At 47.5% G+C, this 21,020-nt stretch overlaps 2 protein-coding genes across 8 annotated transcripts in view; one reads left to right on the top strand and one right to left on the bottom strand.

Annotated features, from left to right (window-relative positions):
* LOC118314126 (NACHT, LRR and PYD domains-containing protein 12) overlaps window positions 1-21,020 on the top strand; it is a 593,122-nt gene that overhangs the window by 47,308 nt on the left and 524,794 nt on the right. The gene's annotated exons all lie outside the window — the stretch shown is intronic.
* The window catches only part of unc5db (unc-5 netrin receptor Db), a 163,928-nt gene that overhangs the window by 11,357 nt on the left and 131,551 nt on the right, over window positions 1-21,020 (bottom strand). For all 3 annotated transcript variants that reach the window (XM_035640334.2, XM_035640332.2, XM_035640335.2), the window contains 2 exons: window positions 14,989-15,160; window positions 4,036-4,263 (listed from right to left, as the gene is read on the bottom strand). In XM_035640334.2, coding sequence (XP_035496227.2) covers window positions 4,036-4,263; window positions 14,989-15,160 — 400 coding nt within the window. The remainder of the gene's footprint in view (window positions 1-4,035; window positions 4,264-14,988; window positions 15,161-21,020) is intronic.

Below are 21,020 nucleotides of genomic sequence, written 5' to 3' on the forward strand. Positions count from 1 at the left end.
AGGAGAGGAGGAGACGAGAGGAGATGGGAGGAGATGAAGGGAGGAGAGGAGCAGGGGAGGAGAGGAGATGAGAGGAGAGGGGGGAGACGAGAGGAGGAGAGGAGAGGAGAGGAGGAGACGAGAGGAGCAGGGGAGGAGAGGAGAGGAGGAGAGGATGAAGGGAAGTGAGGAGAGGAGGAGATGAAGGGAGGAGAGGAGATACAGAGGAGATGGGAGGAGAGGAGAGGAGCAGGGGAGGAGAGGATGAGGAGATGAGAGGAGAGGAGGAGACGAGAGGAGGGGAGATGAGAGGAGAGGAGGAGAAGAGGAGGAGACGAGAGGAGGAGACGAGAGGAGATGAAGGGAGGAGAGGAGCAGGGGAGGAGAGGAGATGAGAGGAGAGGGGGGAGACGAGAGGAGGAGAGGATGAAGGGAGGTGAGGAGATACAGAGGAGATGGGAGGAGAGGAGAGGAGCAGGGGAGGAGAGGATGAGGAGACGAGAGGAGAGGAGGAGATGAAGGGAGGAGAGGAGATACAGAGGAGATGGGAGGAGAGGAGAGGAGAGGAGAGGAGGAGATGAAGGGAGGAGAGGAGAGGAGAGGAGAGGAGCAGGGGAGGAGAAGATGAGGAGACGAGAGGAGGGGAGGATGAAGGGAGGTGAGGAGATACAGAGGAGATAGAGATGGGGTGGGGGGGAGAGGAGCAGGGAAAGAGGCAGAATAAGGGAGAGATTTAGGAAATTTGTCAGACAGAAAAAGGGGATAAAAGACAAAAAAATCTGAAAGGGGGGAAACTCAGAACACAAGCGCCTTGGTCTCCCCTTCGAGGGGCGCGCCACCTTCCCATATCAGCGCCAACACGTGTTGCTAATCCCCGTCCTCCGTCTCAGCCGCTAATTGACTCATCACGAAACGTTGACAGAGAACCAGTCTGCCAAAGGAGTGACGTCAGGTCTCCCGCCCAACAAACCCTACGAGCCGCGCTCTCACATTAGCGCCGCATCTGCAGCCTCGACATGACAGATTGACGGTTGGATTTAATACTGGGGGAAACGTGTGCTTCGAAAGGGGGCGGGGGGGGGCAAACATCCATCTCCCAAATTGAATTTGCGATGATGAAAGAGCACTTTGATTGTCGCCTGTAGGTATTCATCCGTCACCATTGTTCTGCGTCCCTGTAGACGCCGGGACGGTTCAGAGTCGATCCGGAGCCGTCCCCATCGCGACGGGAACAGACGCCGGGGCCTCGCTGATTGATTCTGACTGAGCGTCGCCGTGTGCGAGAAGTTTGCCTACGTGCCTGAGTGTGTGTGTGTGTGTGTGTGTGTGTGTGTGTGTGTGTGCTGCACTGTAGGCACTGTTGTGTGTGCAGAAGAAAGCGGAGCCTGCACGCCATGTTCCATGTTGCCTTATTAAAGCTGTTTATGGGGAAAGAAACAATATTTCACATGTGTGAAAGCAAATGGATCCTCTGTCTTTGGACCCGAGGTCTGTGAGCCAGTGGATGAGAGGGGAACAGTGTGAGGAATAATGAAGATGGAAGCCGCACAGGCTCAAAGGCTGAGTGTCATATACTGTACATGTATGTATATGTTGACTACGATGTTAGAATTCAGGAAGCATGGGCGCCACCAGGGGGTGGCAACACCTTAGCAACACCAAGACTTTTGTGACCCCCATATAGTTCATCATTTAATGACAGTTTCAGAAATTCATTATTTCATTGACTTTTAACAAATACAACGTAAAACCTCGCGTAGCGTGACTACACGACCCCCCCCCCCCCCCCCGTCAGGGGTCCTGACTGATACTTTTCTCCTAATAAATCAGCGCAACCAACCCGGCCGCTCCCCCCCTGCGGTGGGGCACGCGGAGGTGACGGAGCGAGCGGGTGGACGGGCGCCCGCAGGCCCCGCATCGCGTGACGCCGACCGGCAGCAGCTAGACCGGCATCGCAAGCCTCTACACCGGCAAGGGGTGGGCCGTCATAGAGCAACTACGAAGCAACAGCAGTGAAAAAGTCCTGGCTGAAGGTTGAGGTGAAGGGCGTTGACGCTGGAAGACGAGGCCTGTCAGTAGAATACTAACACGGGTGGTATTTTCATATATGGGAACCTTTGACCTGTCGCGTCTTCAACACGACCTGAGCGCTGTGACCTCGCTGGCGGAGCCTTTCACCACTCGCACATACAAATCAGACCATCTTGTCGATTTTTAAGACTTGAACTAAATGTTTATCTGCGGATTTCAAGATGAGCTGAAGAGACGACGAGACCAATTCACAGATAAATCTGACTCGATGAAGACGTGTCTATTAGGAGAGTCGGCAGCCGACCACGACCAATCGGTCGCCCTCGCGCGGGCGTCGGCTCGGCGTTGCATCAGCCGACCCGTCGATCCGGGATCCAGGTCGTAATTGAGTCTGTGCCGGGGCTTTGGAAAAACACACGGGAGGAGACGCGGCGCTAACAGACAGGAGCCCGAGGGACGCGGCAGAAGTCTGGCATCTGCTCGGCCAGGCAGGGAATTCACAAAGCGAATCCAGAATGCCTTTTTCTTTTAAAGCCAGCTGTTGCCGACGGCTGCGGCGTGACAGAGAGGCGGAGCCAGTCACGAGGCTCCAGCTCCTCTGTTGGTCTAGTCTCTGGGGGGATACGAGCAAGTCTGATTTCCCTGATGTTCACCGATCAGATCTCAATGCTTAAAAAAGCCCTATAGGTCGCTGATGGGTAAAAAAAAAAAGGTTAACATTTCAATGGCAGTGACGACAGCACGGCATCCCTTTGTCTCAGTCTATTAAAACCACTGGAAGAGAACCCGCCAAGCTGTTCCAGTCGCCGCTGTCGGCTCTAAATATGGTTTCGCGGTGCCGATGGATCTGCAATCCCTCCCGTGGTTCAGCTGGGAGAGAGCGCGTGACGACGTCCCAACATTCACACGAGATGTTGGCTTCGAATCTTTGCCACGACCTGCAAGCGCGCGCTCCCTGACGGAGCGGATGTTGCCGACGCGAAGCAACGCAGCGTCACGTTCTGGGGAAAGAGGTCGGAGGCAGAACGACGGCCGCGTTTGCTGCTTTGAAATCTGAAATATCTCTCAACAAAACACAAAATACAACCAAAAGACAAAGGCTGGGATTGGCCTGGATCCCCCCTGCGACCCTCAACAGAGAAGCTGTATAGCTAATGTATGGGATGGATGGATACCGAGGTCATGAGCTTACTCTGGAAATGTCTTCCTATAGGATTGAATATTAAATGAATTATGTGTAACACATAATTCATTTACTAAGGCTTAAATTAAATTAAGGCTTATAAATTTAATGAATTATCTGTAACACATAATTAATTGAATATTCAAGCCTATAGGAAGAAGTCATTATCAGAGGAAGCTCATGACCTCGGTATGCTCCATGCTCCACTCCTGACCACTTAAATGAGGGAATCACTCTTTAAACTACCGGTCAAGCTCACCTTCCACCTCAGCTGCCATTTATATAAACTCGAGCAGCGTTACGTTAAATCGGCAGATCACATCCCCAGACTCAGCGTGAGGAGGCCAAGTTACACGGGCTGCGGTCGAAATTGTCAAATTTGCTGAGGAAGTTTCCTGAATCTTGAAGTGACCCTGAAGTATTTCCTCGGCAGCCATGATAAGAGCTGTTAGGATTCTCTCAATGCAAAGGAAAGGAGCTTCACTGCTTCATCTCCTATCTCCTTCTAGCATAGGGCACACTGGAGCTTCCTATGTGAGAGTAAGGAGATATGGACGACCCACAATTCATTGCAGCGGCAGCGATATTTAACGTGACGCACCATGCACTGATGTAAACGATTCAATCTGAAATAGAAGAGGAATCCTATGAATCCTCCTTGACACCTTTCCTTGACCTCATGACGTTTTCCACTGAGGTCAAGGACTAGTAGAGAGGAAAAGACGACGGGAAGGACGATCCCAATCCACCCCACGCATTGGCTACTTCAGCTATTTTTCCAGTCGAGACTCGACCACTGTTGGACAGACAGACTTGGAGGGGCCGGCCGCCCCCCTCCCCACCTGAAAAGCGTGCGGCGTGTCGTCCACGCAGTACACCCGCAGGCCGTAGTTCATGGGGCCCGCCTCCATGCTCCCGAACACAGCCAGCTTCAGCCTCTTGACGGCAGCCTGCGTCAGCGGCTCGCCCACCAGCGCGTACGAGCCCGGCCGGTCGAGCAGCAGGTGGCAGCTCGACGAGTCCATCAGGCAGTAGCAGGAAGTGGACTCCTCCTCCACTGACATCACTTCCTGCGATGAGAAACAGAAAGAAGGGGGCGTAAGTCAAAAGCCTTAAATTGCTGAGCCCAGTAAGTCTCAGCTAGAACATATCACATCTGTCAATCTCTCTTTGACCTTTTATTCAATTAGTTGCATGAATGATAGATTACAAAAAGAGGATTTTAAAGTATCCATAATAAAAATATTATAAAATGTCTAGATTGAGGCAGATTCTCTTACAGGAGAAAACACAAAAAAACCCACAAAAATACTAGATTCACTTACAAATTATTTTTCCTATAAAACTGTTACCGGTTGTGAAGAATTCCATGTAAATCTCAATTGCAAATGATTGCATGTGAACATCATTTCTAGAAGGCAGGGTCATATAGATAGGATTCATTTCTCATTTCAGCCAAACAGTAAGACACAATGTTAAAAAAGTACAAAAGACAAAAAAAACAGCCCTGAGGCAGTTAATGTCTGAAACAAAACATAAAGATACAGAACAAGTAGTGTAACAGTTTACACTCAGTGTCACCATAAATAAATCAAAGGGTAAAGAATTCATTGGGAAAATGTTAACACAAATATTTTTGAATAACCTTTTCTTTTCTCCATTTTTCATTTCATTTGATGTGCATTTATCCTCTTTTCAAATGCCTTTATATTAATGCCATACGTAGGATGACTCACACTTATCAAAAGGCTTAGTAATCCCTCCTGATATTCTGAGAAAAAGGTATTACTGTCCTTTTGAAGCCCCAGTGTGTAATGTTTTTTGTACTTTTCTGGCGCCATCTGGTGGTAAAGTTGCAAACCGCAACAACTGAGTTTCCGACAGGGGACACTTTATGGCGGCGCACCGCTGATTCCATTTTTCTGTTTCACACAGCGTCTGATAATTCAGCGCGAACGCGACGTATTCTGGACGGTTTAGTTCAACAACCGTATTGAATGCTGCGTTCCATTCCACCTCGGAACGCGGTCCCCGGAAGTCGGGGTGGTGACAGCCAGCACAACACAACGTTGTGTTGTAGAGACTCACACGGAGGTCGGGTCAACCTCATGTAACTATATTTGACTAATTTAAAGTTGTCAAAAAACCTCGGTTCTTTGTTGCAGGTGGTTATACATATATGAACACACAGTTATGGACAATATCTTCAATTTCTGTGAATACGTTCTTCAAAATATTACACACTGTAGCTTTAACCCTATCACACCCAGAGGATTATCATGCACATGTCAACATAAGTAATTAATACTACTTAAAATCAATTAGCAGCTATTCCAATTCCATGCAATCAAACCGTCATGATGAACTTTACTTTACACTGATCCCAACTCACCAACAGAAATCATCAGACTCTGTCACACACACAGACGTCCCAACACGGCTCACAGTATCTGCCTGGCAACTCTCAATATTCCTGCCCGCAGCTTTCGTGGACACCATGACAGTGGAAACCGTGCAAATGAGCTCCGGCACGCGGCCCAATGTATTATGGACGCGGGTTTGAAATCACAGAGCGGAAAAAACCCCACACAGGTTGTAAGTGGTCTCCCGAGAACGTGGGCAAACATTTCCGACATGAGTGACGGCGTCGGCGCACGGCGGAACACGAAATAGTGATTATGAACAGCACAGTGTGTTTTATTCATGAGATGACTGCAGCAGCTCACATCCTGTCTTTCTTTCTTTTCTTTCCTCCTCTTTTCCCGTTCACAGGACGAACAGAAGTTCTACTGCACCGATGGGAAGTGGTGAGAAGCAAAGGAGCTCTCGGAAAGCGACGACCTCCAGTCTGGGTCAGGTGGTACATCCTGTTTCCAGCAATCTCTGCTGGCTCATCGATTCTAAATTTGAAAACTAAAAAGAACTTCACTTCAAAAAGGGCAAATGAGCTCAAATGTTGCACGTATGAAGTAAAGGTTAGGTTGGATGCACTGCGCCAGATTCCCCTTCAAACATCTTTCTGTGACCGTCACAATATTGGTACGCAGCGTGTTACCACCCCAGTCCAGGCGAGCACATACAGTCCGTGAAATACATGTGATTATAGAATTTAATGAGGAGCCGCGAGACCAAACAGCGCGCGGAAACACAGCCTGAGGAGCAACACTCATTCCCCTTGCAAATAAGCGGGCGTTAAATGGCAGCGCGCCAAACAAGAGCCGCGTTACACCGGCCAGTCGTCGTGGCCCGCGGGCAGCGAACCAACCGCATGTTCCCCCGCCGCTGGTTGGCTCTATGTAGGCAGCCGTCGGCCACATAACTACAGTCGACCTTGGCGTTCTTGAGCTGCCGAACGACCTTGTGTCGAGATTGTTTTCGCAACTATATTTGTCAACAACAACAAAAAAAGCACATTGTAAAATGATCCTATTAGAACGTCTCCTGTGTAGATAAGAACCTGACTAATCTAAATATTCCTCAGAGTCGGCACCACAGAGGAACAGTTACTTCCTGTCTGAATCTGCCAAAAAAAAGAATACTACAACACGGAGCAAATTAAAGACTTGATTCAATGAAGGAAATGTTTGACATCTTGGGAAATTAACCTAAAGCCAAGATATTACTATTTAAAGGGGCAGTAAGTGATTTTGATCTGATACGCGTTTTGTAAAAACAAGCAAATATTTCCTCGCGGTACGCTAGCTGTCGGTTCCGTGTGTGCAGCGTCTCTTAAGGTGTCGACCAGTGATGTTTACAAACTGAGCTCGGCGGGAAACCCTGATTTGTTTTCCGGCGCTCACACGAAAGCCACAGCTAACGGACGGGGAGGAAATGTCCGCGGATTTTTACCAAACGTGTATCGCTTTAGAATCGCGTACTGCCCCTTTAAGAGACGTGCTAGTCACGGACGCTACGACTCAGGGGTTTCGGCCTCGTGGTTGGGGCGGCGGTCTCCCGTTCCCGAGGCAGCGAGTTCGAGGCCCGGTCGGCGCAATGATATCATCAACAACCAAAAAGAGAGAGAGAATCGCTTACTGCCCCTTTAAGAGTGCTGAATTGTCTATTAGCAGTCAAATTGCATAGAATTTGTGAATAAGGAGACAACTAACACTGAATTAATTTGATACCAAAGGAAACCTAAAAACACTATGATTTTCAGGCAAGATATTGAGTTATATTCTGTATTTTTTCCAATGTTGTCAAAGCAGTGTATTTGCAGTGAACATGAGTAGAGCTGCAACAGTTAATCGATAAGTAATCGGCTACTGAATTAATCACAACAACTACTTTGATAATCGATTCAAGCACTCACATTTTATGAAAATCACAAGAGTCAAAATTCTCTGATTTCAGCTTCTTCAATGTGAATATGTTCTGGTTTCTTTGCTCCTCTGTGACAGTCAACTAAATATCTTTGGTGTGTGGACAAAACAAAACATCATCTTGGTGGTTGGGGGAAACACGATTGACATTTTTCACCATTCTATGACATTTTATGAACCAAACGACTAAAAGATTAATCGAGAAAATGATCGACAGATCAATCGATATTGAAAATAATGGTTAGTTGCAGCCCCAAACACGATGCTCCCCACTTGTGGAGACGCGCCTCACCCTCCTAATAATATCCTCCTTTTATTCTGTTGGCAAATACAATTTGTCCGTGTATTGCTGAAGGAGGTGCGACGCAGTGAGAGGCGTTCGCTCTCTGTTCGGGTATTGGTTTTGCTCCTGTAAATACGTTTATCCTTTTCCTTCTCGCTGTGTCCTCGTGAGAGCAGTTCAACACGGTGGTATTATCCTGTGGCAGGTGAGTGCCGAGGAGTCGTCTGCTGCTGCATGTTGATGACAGCTGAAATGAGGCTGTTTTCTAATGGCACCGTGCATTTGCAGGTATTTGACGTTTTCAACCCCTCACCCACAGCCCCTTCCTCCTCCCCGCCCACCGCCCCACCGCTCCCTTTAGATTCGCCCTCAATGGTTGGTCATCATTCAAAACCAAGAAGCGCTCAGGTTCCCCGTGCCCTTTAAATATTCGAGGGGAAAATCTCCGAGCGACATGAATGTTGTATTTATTCATGTTCCCCCTCGTGCCCCTCCGGTCCTCATTCGCAACGCTTGCACACATTGAGAAATCGCCCTCTCTCACTGAAAATGAATCCATCCTCTGTCCTCACACAATGGGAAGAAAACCCCCACAATGCTTAAAAAGGGGGCTGGGTCAGGTAAACACGAGCCTGGTCTGGAAGTAGAAGTGCGTAAGAAATATACACCGACAGTCGTCAGCGACGCCTCCGTGGGCAAACACGATGTGGGCAGAGCAGCTCTTTAATCTGTGACTGGACGACCTGAAGAGAGCCGACAAGGTTTCTAATCTGCAGGAGCATCAGGCGGCAGTTTGTCATGGGAAAAAAATGGAGAGAGAGAATATAAACTGAGGGAACTAGCAGATTCGGTCTTCTGTATTTTGCCGACCAGGACTAACCAGCTCCCTCTGGGTGTCTTAAAGGTGACATATTATGCAAAAATATGTTTGGGCACATAAGTGTGTGTATCTGTGGAGCCGGCCAGCCCACAAACTGTGAACAAAGACCACCGTGTGTTTTTTTGTGAGCCGTCTAAACCCTACAGCCTGAAGCTCTGAACCACTGGTTCAGATCTCTCTCCCACTGTGACGTCACAGTTGGACTCTTTTGGGGGTAACCCCGCCTGCAATCTGAGAATCTGCACTTCTCTGGTGAAGGGGCGTGACATTTCCTACACATATAGAAATCGGTTGACAGATCACAACGGACTGGGCCAGCTGGCCAATCAGAGCAGACTGGGGTTTATCGGGAGGCGGGGCTAAAATAAATCCAGGAGGCGCTGCAGGAATGGGCAGTGTGAGAACACCGATGTCTTTTCTGAACATTAGAGCATGTAAACCTTTTCAAGTATGAACCCGAATATGAGCATAATATGTCACCTTTAAACCCAGATGAACCCGATTATGAGCATAATATGTCACCTTTAAACCCAGCTCTACTGTCACCATGGTAACCTGGGTGACCTCTGCTGCAAGGGGACAACATATTCTGCACATGTTGGTGCCAACAACTCACGAGCTGAATTGTGATTTTCTATGGGGGAGTTGAAATGACCGGTTGACCGGGATGACTTATAATAAGCAGCGCTGGATGTTTCTTAAAACAAATAGCATTCCATTTTAAACAATTGATTTGAACAGGCAGGTCACTATCTAGGTCACCTGGGAGAACACAGGTGAACATCACAGGGAACAGATGAGGTATTTGAAACGTTTCACCAGATGTGTTCGAATGAGTGAACGATCCCGGACTTGTCTGGGGATTATTTTCCAGCGGTTTGGTTTCAGTTCTTCTGCGGGAAATTCTCAATAAATGACAGAGTAGTGCTAAACACAACAGCTCATGTGTTTCCTTACAATCTGTGCATATATCACTTGTTCTGATGTTGAAACAGATCATTCTACTCATTTATTGTTTTTGTCACAACTACCAATCCCTACACGCTCAGTACATGTAATCATTCCATCAGATATGCGGCAGGTGACACTGATATCGATGTGTGAATGAAATTCCCCGTGTCAGCAGGTCACAAAAGCCTGTGTCTGGATGGCAGTACAGATACTTACTGTGTGTTTAATGGTTTGTGTGTTTTGATGCTTTGGTGTATGTATCAAATCAACAGCAATACAATTCAATTCTAATTTTAATTTGGAAATAAACATGCAGCTCCTCCCAGTAAACAAACAGCAGCGCTCACATTGAGCTGGGTGAATTCAAACGGACCTCATAAGGCGTTTGTTTCTTTTTCCTCGGGCCATTTCTTTTTTGCACAAGAACAATGTTTCTCTCCGCTCTGGCAGCGTTTTGTCGAGACTGCATTTCGTCGACCTTGGGAACAGCAGTTTAGAGGCAGATGAAGTCGGTTAAATGTTCAGAGAAGAAAAGAAACACAACAAATGTATATTTTCATGACAGCAGCTCCATTTGCCGAGGGAGATCATGCGATGTGATTGGATGCTCACCCGCTACTGGGCAGATCCACACAGCACAGAACACCGGTAACTGAGCCAGAATCACCAGCGTTATAGGTTCAGAGGACACTGAGCTGAACTGGTGTGAAACAGGCCCATGGAATCTGGAGGTCCTGAGGCCACAAACAACCGCCGACCAATTTACCCAGCGTCTGTTGTTTGTCAAACCTCCATCTCACACTGTGGACGCAACATGCTTAACATGCGGTAACATGAGCGATCTGTGGAAACATTTAGTGAAAGTGAAAGTGAAAGTACGCCCTACTTCTGCTGGTCCAAGTCAAAGACCAGATCTGTCATCTTTAAATACGTCTTTTTAAATTAGTCTTTTTCTGACATAAGACGTTCACTTTTTTTCTTTTTTGTTTGGCTCACCTGTAGTTGTTTTTGTGGATAGCCTAGATGGTGAGAAAAATCATGATTAAGATGGTGGATGGATAGTGATTGTATCCATCGTCATACAAACACCATATAATACAACAGTGATAATAGAACAATGCTTTGACACAGGACCAAAGCGAGCCTTCTATAACACATTGCGATGCGCCGTCGCGCGGGGAGCACGCGGACGCGACTCCTCCGTATTCTCCACAGCAGACGTCTCCATCGCTCAGAAAAACGTTATCCAGGACGAGAGCAGACGGTGTCGAGGAGCCGGCACATCCGACTGCTCTTCCTCCTCACAACAAGCTCTTTTAAGCGCTGACAACCACCACAACAGCTGGGGGCAAACCTGCAGCATTCAATATTCTGACCCACGCTCGGCCTGCCAGAAATTTGACGTCAGACTTACATTTACATTTCACATTGCCGCCTGGCTGAATGTTCTCGTCACGATTCGCCCCCACTGCTCGTCTTGTTATCATGTCCCCCGGTTACGGCCCAGAGAAAAAAAAAAGGAGTGAGTAATGCAAGGTGATGGCAGAGATGGGTCTTGTTGTGCCTGTAGGTCTGGGGATTAAGCTCTCAGGACTTTGTCCAGACAAGTAACATAAACAAAGTAAAACACACAAAGAGCTGGAAAAGTCCAATGTGTCCTGCTGCCAATCATCACAACAAAGTTATGAAGCAACGTACAATATTGGGTGAGTTGGAACTGTGGAAGGTGTCAGTGCTGTCGTGCAGAGCCGGTCCCTAGCCTATCTGGGGCCCTAACCAGAATCAGATTTTTTTGTGACATTGTCTTTATCTTTAACTGACTTTATACGCCACTGCCTTTTCCATCAACTGTCTGACTGACTATGGCTGTATTTTGCCTATAGTTACATTGGGCATGGGTTGGCTGTGAAACTATAGGCCCTGAGCAGCCGCTTAGTTGGTCTATAACTTGGGCCGGCCCTGCTGCAGTGTGTGTGTGTGTGTGTGTGGGTGTGTGTGTGTGTGTGTGGGGGGGGGTGTTATTCGGGAGATGTTTATGGAGGGGAACGGAGAGTTGCTGTCAGCGGAGAAACAATCTCCATGACTCTCCTCCTGATTGCCTCACGTCTAAACTCACTGTGCTGCGTCTTTTTTTCTTCTGATCCACTAATCGATACTTCCCTTGTCTAACGGGCACCGCCGCCAATCGCCCCGTTCACTGACCGCCAGCCAGGCCTCCTCGCTGGCCATTACACGCCGTAATTGTTTCTTTATATTCCTCCTGCCCGACCGGCGGTGTTACCGTCATCTGGCCTTAAGTCACCCTGTGGACCGACAGAGGACATGAGGCCGGATCAATCAGCTCGCCCGCGGAGCCCCAACGGTCTTTTTATGGCTCACACATAATTCACCGGTCACATGTGGCGCCGACTAACTGCACCTTTTACCATCCCACAGAGGGGGAGCAGAGAACAGAGAGAACAACTCGTGGCATCTCACGTTAAATCTCACCCAATTAAATCACTGGCCAGCCCAGTGGCCCCCCCTGGCGAGTTGCAGTAGCATATGTATCATATGCTACATGCTGGTAGAATGCTTCTATCTGATATTTTACATTGGGTTAAATAGTATAGTTGGGTCTTAGAACAGTTAAACAAATAAAAACGAATGCAGTCAACCCGGCAGCTGTAGGTGCACTTGATTATTGTATTTGATATATACAAGAGCAGCAGAATTATAGTTCATTCTTTTAAATCAATAAAGTACAGTACATTTTTTAAATAATAGTTAAATAGTATAATTAGGCCTAAGTGTCACAGGTTTGAAGGAGCATGATCCGAATACAGGTAAAGGAAAAGGGAGCAATTAATAACTAAGGTAACAAAAAACAGACTTGAAAAAATTAACAAAATCCAACTCTCCAAAACTCAAATCCAAAAATATACTTCAACGGCATAATAGAATTCCTGAATTTCAGTAACGGCATTTGGTTTTCGGTGTGTCACCCTGAGGTTTTCATTCTCCCCATCTGGCCACTCAGCTGTGAAAAAAGGTTTTCTGGGGGCGCCACTGCGAGGGACGTGGCTTCCGATGAAGGACCGACAATCCAGATGGTTTGTAACTGCTGGACTTACGAGTGCAATGAGTTCATTAAATTCGCAGTTGAATGGAATTCATTTGCAGTGGTGTTTTCTGGACCTGTTGAATGTCAATCCAACATTCCCTCTGACTCGAGCTCACAAACATTACATCTGGCCCCTGGCACATTTAGATGATCTATGTCCGGTCCGAAGCGTGCCGGAGCTGTTTTGCTGCCGGTTACTGCCAGAAAGAAGGTGGTGGGGCGGGAGTGGGAGATGGAGTGAAAGTCCCGGGCCGGGGGCAACCAAAACCAACAAGTCGCAAATCAACTCAGGAAACCGAGACCGATCTCAGTGCCGAGAGAAAGGCAGAGTAAAACACCCGGTTGCATGCAAAAGAACGGATACTCCATTTTCACCTGGTGGATCAGATTGACACTGCACAGAGAGTACGGATGTAGACGCACCTGCGATGCGTCGAGTATGGATCGTGATCTGATTGTGAAAATGCTATTTGCGATCAGATTGCAAGTGGATCTCAATGGGCACACTGGAGACAAGTATTAATTTGCGGTTAGGGTTAATTGGAGACTATTAAATTAACCGTAGGTGTGAATGTGAGAGTGAATGGTTGTTTGTCTCTGTATGTGGCCCTGTGATAGGCTGCGACCTGTCTAGGGTGAACCCCGCCTCTCGCCCAATGTCCGCTGGGATTGGCTCCAACCCCCCCTGACCCTTAAATGGATAAAGCGGTAGACGATGGATAGTTGGATGGATTATTCCAGGTCCAGGCTCCGTCCCAGTCCGTCCTTGGCTCTCCGTGTGAACGCCTGTCTGAGTTTACCTCATCAGGTTCTATCACTCTCCAGCCTCACCTTACTTTGCCCCCCTGCTTTTTTTTCTTTTTTTCTTTTTCTGAGTTGAGTTTTCACAGTTCCTCCAGTGTCTCCACCGCCTGCTGTTTCCACTGCCTGGGGAAAGCTACCGGTACTGTAGCTACTGGGGAAAAAGAAAGCACTAAAAATATATATATATATCTATATCTATAGACTTATATATCTATATATATATATATATATATAAAAAAGCACTTTGTTTTTCCACAAAATGTCTCACCATGGTGCCGGACAAACTCAAACAGAGAGAAGGAGGCTCACGGGGAACTGATTCATATTCAGGTGGTGTCGTTACTCGATAGCCGTTTCACAATGCAGTCGACATTTGCTCCTTTACTTCACAATGAAAACTTGAAGCAAAAACCATGTCCATTGCCGCTTCAATATAAAATGCATTGCATGCGTATGTGGAGGGGGTCAGGGGATTTCTGCAGTAGTCGCATTAGCTGATTAAAACCCGTGTGTATTTTTCTGGCGCCATCTGGTGGTAAAGTTGCAAACTGAAACCAACTGAGCAACCGACAGGGGACACATTATGGATGCGCACCGCTGATTCCATTTTCGTTTTTTTGGCAGCGTCTGCAAATTCAACGTGAACGCGACGAATTCTGGAGCGTTTAGTTCAACAACCGTATTCAACACGACGTAGAAACATGGAGACTCACACGGAGATCGGGTCCACCACACGGAACTATATATATATACATATATGAACATATAGTTATGGAAAATATATTCAATTTCTGTGAATAAATTCTTCTATATATTACACACTGTGGCTTTAAGCTTCATGTGGAATGAACCTGACCTCAAGGCCTCATTATGATGCGGGTACATCGGTTCATTTCATGTGGAATCTTTTCTTTCTTTATTTTGTTACCAAGGCACCGCGGCTATTCTTCCTCCACGTCTGCAGATCGCAGGTGTCGCAGCTGAATCTGCATAACAACTCGTTCCAACTTGAGCCATGTAAACAACTGAGCGGCAGCAGCAGCTGCATATTTGTCACATTCTGGAGATGAAATCCCCTCATCCACCCATTGTATCTCGTCCGAAGGGAGAAACTGCTCCCATCTAAATACTGGCTCACATAGAAACGCGGACCCTTAGATGGTGGAGCGCTACATGGCAACATCACGGCAGGGCCGCGACATCTGTGACCTGTCTTTTCTTGTGCTTACTTGAACCTCTGCCACATCCAATCTGCAGGTGTAGCTGTCTTTGTGGTGCGGACATGAGCAGTGGAAACCTCTGAGTTCGGGGGGTTTTGCCCTCCTTTCACCACCCAAAAAAATAATGGAGCCATTCGGGGAAACAGACAAGCGAGGAGAAGGCAAACACCATGTCTAAACCGCGGCTAAGATCCTGTCCACCTTGACAGGTGTCGGGCCCCCCGGCTCTCACCTCCCATTTGCTGTCCTGGGTTTTCCTCTTGAGCTGGATGTTCCAGTTCTCCGCGTCCACCTCGGCGCAGTGAGCGATGGTCATGGCCACTGGGCAGAAGAGGTCCAGGCCCGGAGGGCCGTACGTCACCTCGGGGCCCAGCAGGATCTCACAGCATTCCAGCGTTTGGACACTAAACATACCATCACACACACACACACACACGGGGGGAGAATGAAACACAGAGTAAAAGATACAAGAAGTCTTGCAGGGAGACGATGCAGGCCTGCGCGAACATGTGGACAAGCGTCAGCAGAAAGGCGGGTCGGGGGGTTGCCAGGGGAACAGCTGTCTTTTTTATCTAAAGCATGTACGCAATAAATGACTCCGCAGCAAGACTGAAAATAAGAAACGTAAGCGTTATGGTGTAACGCTTTATCGGGTTCTGTACTTATTTTTTTCACCCGCATGATCCATAATCTGTGATAAAAAATAAACACTCGCTCCGGCAAAGCGGCGACGCTCCTGCTCAGCATTTCATGTGGATGATGGCGGGGCCGGCGTGTACGTTAACAGACCCTCTTTGAGCTCCTGCCGCTGCACGGGAAACAACAAACTAATGAGGGGAGCTCCTGGAAAGAGGTGCGCGGCGAACAACAACACACGCCCGCGGGGGCTCGCACCTCCGGGTCTGCCTTCTTGCCGAGCGGACTCGCGCTGCTCGGGTTCAAGTTACCGCGACGCGGCCGCGCTGCTGGAAGATCATTGGCTCCGGCTACGGGGGTGAAGAGGTCACCGAAATGCGCCGGCGAGCTGGAGCGTGCTCATTAAAAGCAGCTCACGGCAAACAGGTCTCGCCGGTGGATGGCGGCAGTTGGTTTAAGGGTTTAAAGGATGGGCGGCGCATCTAAGAGAAAGAAAAGAAAAGAAAACGCTGGCGGCGCTTGTTTCCATCATCGCAGATCAGAGATCTCAAAGTGTTGACTTGTTCAGATTTCCTCCTCCTAGAATGAAAAGTGATTCATGGTCGCCATGGAAGCGTCAGCGCTCCACACAGCGACACTCAAGGTTGACAACGAAGATTGAGGAGGGTGAGATTCAACGCCGTCCGCTGCACATTCAAGAACAATCCAAATGTTTAGGTGTTATTTTTGCAGTGATGTTTATTACTGTATCCACCAAAGAAACAGCTGAGATCTGCAAATGCAAAGACTGCAACAAAGAAAGGGCTCAAAACAGCAGGAGTCAGTGGATCAGATCCTCTTCACCTCTAGAAAGACAGTAGCACTACTGTATAAGACAAAAACCAGAACACCCGCCCCACCACCACCATTCATTTCCCTGAGTCGGATTATGTCCTCCGCTGGAATCGAACCTCGGGTGTTGCAGGTACATGATAGCCTACCGGGACGTCCCACCCCAAAGGAACAGACGAACTTGTCCCAAAAATGGGCCACCAAGCAAAGCAGCGAACCCCAGCGAAGCCCTGACATTACTACTCCATGCACAACATTCGGAGTAAAATCCTCTTCACTTATTTATTACTTACTTTTTCCAGTTATCTTCATCCTATAAAATGCCATTACATTTTAACCATCCCACCTAAAGTGTGTCTGAGTTTTATATCTTGCATTTGTTTTTTTATCGTAAAGAATTTTGTTTCACACTTATATAAAAAATACTGAATATATATTTTATTTTTCATTGGCTCAGGTTCATCTCCAGCAATATGACCCCCCCCCCCCTTTGGTTTTCACTCATGCTACTGTGGATGCTATGCTAACTGTCCGACTGACAGGAGCTCGTCAGTTCACCTCTTTGGTCCAGACTGAAAAAACAATAACGGCGACTGCACAAATTGCAAATTCCTTAGGAGTGCCGTATTTAGTATGCTGGTTGTATATTCACATCCAGCCTCCTCATCAACAACGGACAAATAAGGAGAAAGAGGCCTGCAATTCAATAACACTTCGACAAAGTTAATTGTCAGTTTTCATATTGAACTGGTGGAATTATTAACAACAAACTCTCCAATAATGTTCTCTTCTCACTCCAGGTAGAATAAGGACCAAACAAATTTCATAATCCATTAATCTGTAGATCATTTCCTCGATTAAACAATTAGTTGTTTGATTCATAAAATGGTGAAAAGTGTCGATCGTGTTTCCCAAAACCTAGAGATGATGTTTTGTTTCGTCCACGACACCAAAGATCTTCAGTTCACTGTCACAGAGGAGCGAAGAAACCAGAACATATTCACATTTAAGAAGCTGAAATCAGAGGATTATTCCTTTTTTTTTCATGAAAACATCATCATCTGTGATGATGTTTTCATGAAAAAACACGCCACGCGGTGGCGCGTCTCCTCTCGGGAATGGAGCTGTGTGTGTGTGTGTGTGTGTGTGTGTGTGTGTGTGTGTGTGTTGGCTGCAGTAGTGAATGTGCGCTGCAGGTTACAGTCTGTCTTCATATAATAAATGCCGCAGCGCCTCAAGTTCAAAGTGTCGGCGTGTCCTCTGTCTCGCTGTAGAGCAAAGTGAGGGAGGTCGAAGCTTCGGCCCTGGAGAAAGTGAAACTCATCGCCTGCGTCCCGACTATACGGTCTGGACGCCAAGCAGGAAAAGATCGACACCAGTGCAGTGACGCCGGCTCCATCAGTAGAATGGAAACGGCCCGTCAGCATTTACTAATTCTCAATGATCTATCAGTTGTGGCCCTATTAGTGACCCCTGCAGTAGAGCATCTCCGGTGGATTGGCATCAAACTGTGCTACAGATTTCCATGCCCCCCCCCCCCCCCCCCCCAAGAGAATGAATCCTAATAACTTTTGCTGAACATTTAACTTTTCCTCTTGCTCCACTTTGACTTTATGTCCTAGGACCTGTAACACTAACGAGGGTCCGCTCAGGCGCCGCAGCACTTTGTGTTTAGTGCTAATTAGAAAAAGGTTAGGCAAGCGGGCAACAGCGAGCGGCGCGGCCCCCGGAGCTGCTGGTGCGACACACCATCTTGTTAAAGGACGTCTGGGTTGTTTTTTGGGTGGGTTTTTTTTTTTGGGGACTGAATTCTGAAATGTTGTTAAATTGCAAAAACCTGAACTGCAAACGCGACTGCAGCCACAAGGAAAAAGTCAGAGCTTCATTTTTCTTGCAGAAATGTTGGCGGACCTGGAGGTTGGTTCATGACCTCAGTGACAGTCTGACGGCCCACGCACGCACGCACGCACGCCAAACGCATTCGACACACACACACACACACCTGAAAGCCATAACTACAAAAAAATAAGATACAGGTTTTAATAAACCATAATTATCCTTCAATGTACTATACTATATTCACTTTCTCCGGCCGTCAGGTACCGTCGCAATGCAGAACAACCTCAGCCCTCCTCCCCAAAGTCTCTTGTCTGCTCTTCAGAGAGCAACTACGTCCCTCAGACAACAGCCGCTGAGCCTGTTCACACATCCAATGCAAAGTGTAGGTGAGGAGCAGATGAGCTCGGGCCGGAGAGTGTGCCGGCGGTCACCCGAGCAGAGCGCCCGAGGCCGGCGTCTTCCTCTTCTCCACGTTCCACTTCTCGTCAGGATGAAGGGCTCTCCAGACGAGGTGCATTGTTAAAAGAGAGCGATGGCTCACTCCTCGGGGGGCCGTGCAAAGTGGCACGTTGGGCCGGGGGGGGGAGGGGGGGTAGAGACGGCCTTTAATGAATGCACAAATTAGCACGGCCCATTAGCTTCACCTTTATTTGCTCGTAGTCCCCCACCTGTTTGTCCCACTGTGCTCTTATCCATTTTTAACACGCCGTCTGTGGCGCGTGGCTACGTCAGTCGAACGGGGCGTCTGGAGGTCAGGCTCCGAGGTGGCGGAGAGACGTTCACTTCGAGTCGTCCACATCGTCGTCTCTCCTCCGTCTCCTTTCAGCCAGCTGAAGCCTTTTTTTCTGCAACGTGTTCGTCAGAGCAACTTCGGTAATCAAGGACCGGCAGCGGCCTCGATTGAAAGAGCATCTCCGCAACAATGTAAACAATAGATGAAATGAACCCCCCGTCTGTGAAAGACAGAAACGAAAGAAAAGAAGGCACACGGCCTTGATTTGTAACACCACACTAATGACTATTCAACTAACCCTGACACCACTTCATTTCCAGCCCCCGGACCGCGGTGCGACCGCGACGCACTCGACCGGGACAACGAGTGTTGACAACGAGGCTAATCATTTGAAACAACTCAGCGTGACATGCGGTCACATGTCAACCGGAGTCATACACTCAGATAAATAACGGTAATAAAAAGAATGAGAGTCTGAAATCACTGAATATGTGAAGCACACCAGTAGCGCCATGTTTTGCCACGTGGAGAAATGATTGTGTCCACCAGACCGATCTTACCCTGTATGAACATATGAAACAATATTACAGTTACTGTAATGTCTCTCTGATATTGGACGACTAGCTGCAATAACATATTTATTACTACTTCTACTTTTCCTCACTGTGGTCCGCCTCATCTCCTAGTGTAACAACGCTTGTGTAACCTAAACCCTGTCACGTACAGTCCTGTTATATACATCTTCTTTTTCAGGACAACCTAGGCTATCAGAAAACGCATGCTACATGCATGCTTCATGTCACATGAATAGTTATGACCATAAAGACAAAAGAAAAAAAACAAAACAGAAATCGAATCTCACAGAAATTCATTAGTAGACGCACTAACCACTGCGCCAAAACTGCAGAGTTGGTAATGAGTTCATCAGAGGGACCTGAACGGCCAGCAGTCGATCGCTCCCTCTCTAGTGTCTTGAAGAGAGTCAATACAGACAGGCAGGGAGGATGTTTCTGAATCGTGTGTCTATCTGAGCAGAAAATGGAAAAGATGATAACCGTGGCTGAAGATCGATGTCCCCGTTTACTTCCTATGCCTTAAAAATAAACTTTAAAAGAATAATCCCGTTATTATTGGTGAAATTGCCTAAAGAAACAAAGCCTTTCAACATATCATTAATATTGGTTTTACTTTGAAGATACTGTGGCGTTAGTCGGCCCCACATTCGGCCTTTTCCATACCGGATACCCTGTGAGCTCTTCTTTATCACAATCGGTCCACGAGCTAAACATTTGGTTTTTACAAACCAAAAGCTTTTGCTTCGATTTCCACGTTGCGTCGGGGGGTTTGAATCTTCATGTCCGCAAACCTATCGCAGAAAAATTCATAATCGTTTTCATGACTTTCCGCATTATTCCCTAGAGGTATACGGACACAGTGAAAAGCTCATTAGCCAAAAGGAAACATCTCTCGTACTGTGTGTTTTCTGTTTCCTCTGAGGATCAGTGGTCAGACAAATGTATTTATGGTCCGCGGTGCAAACCTCCGGATGTGTAACAATATTCTACTCTTAATCCATTTATGGAAACACACATAATTGCAACATTTGCCATAAAACCGGTGTAGGCATCTATTACTATGACTTATCCAATGAGCTTTGTTAATTCAAATAATACGTCTCAGATAACGGCATTGTGATGTCATAACAGTGTATATTCGGAGGGTCTAGTAGATTTTTTGGAATGCTTATTCATTTATAGTCATCGTATCCGTGTCTTGTATCTCTAAAAAACAGCTGATTCAGGTCAGTCACTGTGCGTCCTGGGCCGTGACCCGAGGGGACAGACATCCAAGCAGTCGGGCCGCGTCGCACCGGTGCACTTCTACCGACAACCACGTTACTGTACGTGAGATTATCAACTCGCCCCTGCTCTGCACCGTGTGTGAGCTCTGACAGTTTTCCCTCTTCCGCTCTATGAAATAAATATTTGAACTGGGGCTTGTCGAGGCAACAATAAACAGAAGACAGTCCAGTGTCCCAGATGTTGGTGGGGCTCGCGTATGGAAACTAGTTCGGTCGTTAAAGGCTCTTTTCCTGCAGGACAAAGCGGTTTCTGCCTCAGTCGGTGGACAGGATTTATCTCACAACACAAAGCGCTCGTAAAAACCCTCGGAGGCAAAAGGGAATATGTCTGACCTAAGCAAAATTGCGCCCTGAAAAGATTTAG

Source organism: Scophthalmus maximus, chromosome 3 (assembly GCF_022379125.1).
Source record: "Scophthalmus maximus strain ysfricsl-2021 chromosome 3, ASM2237912v1, whole genome shotgun sequence".
Lineage (NCBI taxonomy): Eukaryota > Metazoa > Chordata > Actinopteri > Pleuronectiformes > Scophthalmidae > Scophthalmus > Scophthalmus maximus.